Raw genomic sequence first — 6,000 nt, 5'->3', positions numbered from 1 at the left:
GATTAGATTATGGTTCCAATAATTATATCTAAATATTATTATTATTCCTGAGTGTTTTAATTATGTGCATCTATGCTTTAGCAATATCGAACGTACAACAATCATGCCATTAAAGTACTTTGAACTCGAATTGAAAATTGAGATAAAAATAACATTTCACCCTTTCAATCCCTTTTTAAGGTACTTTTATTATATTACATTCATATAGTGCACATTTTCTCGTATAGCTAGTAAATAAAAGGTTTCCAAAAGCGTTAAATTTGATTAACGCTTCGCATCTAACACCGTATGAAGAAACTCTCAGTTTGGCTGACAAATTCTGAGACTCCTGGTCGTCATTTTGGCGCAAACCGTAGTGCTGGGTTATGCAGGAATTCCGGAATACAAAAGTCCTACCGGAGCCATTATGGCGTGAGGCAATCCAGTTTCATAACCTTGAGTGGGAGGAGTTTGGGTTTTCTGGAAGCTGGGAGCAGCAGCGTTGGAGTTGAGGTGGAACTAGACCAACGGCAGCGAGCAAGTGAGAAGCCTCGCGCGTCTCAGCGAAGCCCTGCGCGTGGGTAGAATGAGTAGAATCAACTGAACTGCGCACTTTAATAACAGCTTACATTTTTATCCCAGAAACGGCGTGTAACGTTAGTTCTTTTTTGGGCTCGACAGAATCGAGTTAGTTAGTTTAGCGTTTTGTCGATTTAACCCACATGGCTCTGTGACTTCAACAGCGATTATTTTGGAGTTGTTTTTAACATTTGAATTACCTCAGCCTAGAGTGGCGGCGGGATTAAGGGGGTCGGGAGAGAGGGAGGAGAAGGTGGGGCAGAGTGAGTCAAACGGACCAAGCGCTCACTACTGTCCGCTTCAACCGAACCACCAGCGGATATTTTTTCTCTCATTAAAACCGACAGGAATCAATCATTTCTTGCTTGTCGGAATCTGGAGAGCGGTAACGTCGGCTGTCAGCGTGTCTTTTCGCCGCACATTCCTGGTACTCTGAAGTATCTACACTGTAATCCTCTGATATATTTACGTTACCATTTGGACGGATTTTGGGGGGAGTGTAAATTCCCCGGTCTTGTTGGACCATGGCCGACGACGACGTGCTCTTTGAAGATGTTTACGAGCTGTGCGAGGTCATTGGCAAGTAAGTGTCACGGTTTGATCACTTTTATAATGCCACACGGGCGAATGTACATCTGTAACTCGAGCTGCGTCTTTTGCATTTTGTGTCTAATGTCAGATGAGCGTCATAGTTGTCACTGCATTTTAGGTTGTTGTGGTGCAGTGCTGCTGTCGGACATATATGACAGTTACATTCAGTCGTAACTCTTCAAAAACTGCATGTTGTCTGAAGCAGGAGGAATGGGAGTGGCGTGTGTGAGAGATGAGAGAGGTCTGTACTTTCTTTCAGCATTCATGCAGGTAGATCCATTCACAACTAGTGTACAAAACGGGAGCGATGTTGTATAGCCACATTTATTGCTGTCAGCACTGATGATATCTGCAAATGATTGTGATGAATAAACCGAGTTATATGTATTTTTTGGGAAATCTAGGTGCCACCTGGCATTTAGGTGTTATATCCAGAAATATTATCAGGTGTGTGCTTGCAGTCATGCTTGCATTGAGTGGTCATTGTTGGATGTCCTTTGAGTTCTGGCTATTATAATGATTTGTTGTTAATTTTAAAAACGCTATAATGGCCCACAATGGACATTAATGTTTCACCCAACATTTAATTTGCTCCTACATTCAGTAGAAATGGACTGATATTGCTTTTGTATGCCATATTTGATGTCTGAAAAGTAATACTGATTTTGATATTTTATTTTGCTTTTTAATACAATAACACTAAATAATCGTTATACTACCAAATAACATGTTATGATTGTTGTGTGTGTGTATATATATTCCTCATTTGTAAGTCGCTTTGGATAAAAGCGTCTGCTAAATGACTAAACAAATAAATAAATATATATGTTTTGGTCTATTCTAATAATTAAGTTTTATATTATTTGTACATATTGTTATGGTCATTATTTTCATTATCTCAGTATTGAAAAACAGATAACAGATTTGATAAATTGATAAAAAATATCAGTCATGCCAATTATCTGTAACACTTTCTTTCACACAAAATAAAATAGTTTTTAGTGGTACCTAGTTGAACCACATTTGTGGTAAGTGTCACATCATTGCAAGAGTAGTACAGCTGTAGTCAGGCTTAAAGTAATAAGAAATGAACCTTTTAGGGAATAAAGGAATCTAACACCATAGAGATTAAAGTTGTTTCAGATTTAATGCTTTGTTAAGCCACATTACGAGTTTGGTGACTTTTTGCTGTGGTGAAGGGCACAGTACATGTATCAGCAGGCTTGGAGCCTTTCATATTAAACAGAATCATAGTTATCTTACTATTTTCAGGTTGTAGTTGTACTTATGGAACTTTTGACTATTGTTGTTATGAGATGATCTCATATTTTTGTGTTATATAACCAGGTTTTTGTCCAGCTGTCACTGATGTGCAAGTGTTTGCTTGAGTTTTGATTTAAAGACAATGCATGTACATTTCAAATACCATGTAATTACAGCTCCCAACATGGTACTCCGTTACTCAGTTTGTAATTAGAAGCAGTTTGGTACATGTAGCTGTCTCGTAAAAACAAAGCAACATATAGTTAGTATATGCATTGCGGTGGATTCTACTTAAACTATATTTAGGGGCACATTATAAAAAAATTGGGTGTAAAAAATATTCAGCCAATCAAAAATTGGCAGTGCAAAAAATTGAAACTCTGTTGATGGACTGTTTTCATAATGTATATGTAGATACAAGGATATATTTACCTCTGCCTTGTTTTAAAAAAAAAAACCTGTAGTACTGTAAATTTTGCTTACAGGGCCTTTATTTTGCTCTGCCTTGGACTGATTCATTTTGTGATGCACATACACATACACAATTGAAATCCTTTTTGTCTGTCTCTGTGGCTTGTCCCTGTCTGTGATCCACTTTCTTGTTTCATGGCCACCCTGAGGCCTCATGCTGTTGTTTGGAGGTAAAGAGGAAAGAGAATGCTGTCCATTAAGCAGATACGCTCCTACTGACACTGCTTCTCTCCCTAGGCCAAGTTTTGTAAGCTCAATACAAGATGAGGGTGTGGGTGCGTGTGCATGCTGTGTTTATTTGTGTTATTATAAACAGCACAGATTGCTAATATAGCAAAGGACAAAGGGGCAGGATAGATGACCAAGCCAGCCTGCAGTGCCATATTTCATTGTTATATTTTGTCTGGCCTCTCGGTCTGTTTGTAAAACACTGAAAGCTGCTACCTTCCAAGTTGCCATTTATATTGTGTTATTCAAAGCAGAACTGACACATTTATGTTTGTTTTTTGCATTCTCATGTTCAGGACAGATGTTTTGGGGAATAAACCTGGAAATTTATTCATTGTTTGTGTTTCATACAGCCATGGCAGATGGCTTTGCAAACTATTAGGCACGGACACTATTGTAGTATACCAAAGGGCAGAGCTGGATTTAGTGGCTGAATTTGGCCCTGTATATATGGTTATTGGTCATCTATAGTAGTGTACTACTTCCAAGTGGTGGACTTTAAGTCCAGAGTGATTGTGTTGTTTAGGCACTAGCGCTTTAGTAGTCTCAGAATGGTGCCAGATCTCCCTAGCAGTCTGATTGTGATTTGCTGATGCATGAAACCGTCATCAAGCATCCTGAACAAGAGTTTTAGGCCACAGTATGCTGCACAGCAGATTTAGCTCTGTTAGACCTGGCAGTGCAGCCTAGCAAAACACGATTCAAATGTTTAAAGTCTTAAGACTCCTGTGTGATTGAGCCTAGGAAAGTTTTCATACATCCAGGTAGCCTATTTGATATAACATATTTGTCCTCAAGAAACCTTTTCATACAGCTTTCTTTTGTCCACTGAGAGCCATAGATAACTCTGACATGGTTCCTGCAGGTTAGTCCCCACTGAGCACAAATCAAACTATCCTCCAGTCTCATAAAACCCCCAGGATTCTGGATCCTGTTGTGAAAGCACCATGAACCATCAGTAGTTGACCTTCATTTATCCCCAGCTGCAGAAGAAAAATGTTGTAATAAAGGCAAGCTCCCCCCCACACTTCACCTCAACCCCTCAAAACAAGTGTTAACATGTTCATTAACAGCATGCTAAGCATGTTGTCTTTAATAGTGTTTTTTTTTTTTCGATGAGTGTGGGAGGGGTGGTAATGAGGTCACTAAGAGTGTGTCACTGACTTTGATTCGAGGCTGACTGACACACTGACCCAGATGAGAGGGTAAGATCACCGAATCGCCTTGCTTGAGCATCTAGCTTTGAGCAAAATGTTTGGAGTGTGATTAAGTTTGACAGTGTTGTGACTTACTTCAGCTCTATGTTGTGATGAGTTGAGTTTTGGCAATCTGTGCCACGGTGGATGCGGACAGTAGGGGTGTGCTCAAAATATCGATTCTTAGATACATACCGATATAATAAAAAAAGATACAGTATCGATATTCTAGCCCTTAGTATCGATACTCCGCCCGGCCATTAGGGGGCGCAGCGGCGCCCGCGAGTTTCAAAAAACTCATGGAAAATGTTAAAGCAAGATGTAGCATTTAAGTGATTTCATAGTGAAATATGTTATGGCAGTACATGGTGTCACAAAAAAGAATTATAAGAAGTTAAGAATAATAAGAAGAAGATTTTGTGCTTGTGTGAGCTCAGACTGTACCCTTGGAAAGTTAAATGTTGACTTGTGGTAATTTCCAGATTAATACAATTTGTGTACAATTAATCAGAGCACTTAAAGTTGCAAATATTTAAGCAAAATGCACTTTGTTATAATGCACTTTTGTCTTCAATAAATTGAAGAAAAATGCAGAGTTCTGTTTGTTGAGTAAATGTGTTCAGCATTAACTAATTGGCTCTGGCCCATGTATTTTTATTGAATCGTATCGAATCGTGTCACATTGTATCAAATCGTATCGAGACAGCTCTGTATCGAGGTACGTATCGAATCGTGACCTGTGTATCGAGGTATGTATCGTATCGCCAGGTTCTCCAAGGTATACAGCCCTAGCGGACAGTAGGTTGTTTTTAGTGAAGGCATTTTCCCTCAGGTTTTACCAAATTTTACCTTCCTTTAATGTCATTAGGATGCTGCGTGAAATTGAACGTGAACAGAGGCGGTTTCCTCTGCATTTCATCATATTCCTCCTTCCAGCATTGTTTTGTACCTTGTATTTGTTTTCATGGACATACTGGACTAGTTTAAAACAGCTTTGTTAATGTAGGTTGTTTAGAAAACTTTTTTTTGTCAACAGATCTTAGTGGTTTTTTGGAGGTCATACAAGTATGGATTCGGGTATCAGTTTCATGCATAAAAAATTGTGATAGGCTAATATTGGTTACTTATTTTTGGTATTGGCTTTGCCTCTTTAACAGAAGAGGTATTTCCTCCTTGTAAGTATTGTGTGGTAATTAATATTTGTGTAATTAAGTATATTTTTTAAATGATTACATTAGACCCTATCAGCACAGGAATCACCCTCTAAAATAATTTTGTTCGGCAGTGCCTTTTTCATGTTCAGATCTTGTTTACATAGTTTGAGTTATACCTGGTTGCAAGTTGTTAATCAATTCTCCAGAGTCTGTAAACTGTTCTGATGCCAGCAAGGTTGAGCCCTTATCTAGAACATCATGTTCTAAGCCTTAATGTTCCCTGCCTCACTGAGAAGATGACTGGCTCTCTTTTCTGTTTAAGAGATGCTGCATAGAGCCAAATGATACCGACAGTCCTTTTCAGGTCACCAACTCTGCTACCTTATTAAAGCCAGAAGCAGATGCTGTTTGATTGCCTTCTCACTGCTCATGGACTTTCTTTGACGCGTGATTTTATTTATTTATTTTGTTTCCCCCGGTTTGTTTCTCATTCAACAAAGGTCAGGCCGGAGAACAACATCTCCAAGTCACTAGCCACA

The 6,000-nt window shown here is 38.9% G+C and overlaps 1 protein-coding gene across 11 annotated transcripts in view; it reads left to right on the top strand.

Annotated features, from left to right (window-relative positions):
• The first annotated feature begins 441 nt into the window (after positions 1–441).
• Positions 442–6,000, top strand: part of caska (calcium/calmodulin-dependent serine protein kinase a) — a 171,341-nt gene continuing 165,782 nt past the window's right edge. For all 11 annotated transcript variants that reach the window (XM_079427334.1, XM_079427341.1, XM_079427340.1 and 8 more), the window contains exon 1: positions 442–1,141. In XM_079427334.1, the coding sequence (XP_079283460.1) occupies positions 1,083–1,141 (59 nt within the window). In that variant the 5' untranslated portion in view covers positions 442–1,082. The remainder of the gene's footprint in view (positions 1,142–6,000) is intronic.

Source organism: Barbus barbus (assembly GCF_936440315.1).
Source record: "Barbus barbus genome assembly, chromosome: 10".
NCBI lineage: Eukaryota > Metazoa > Chordata > Actinopteri > Cypriniformes > Cyprinidae > Barbus > Barbus barbus.
This window is presented reverse-complemented; position numbering and strand designations above follow the sequence as displayed.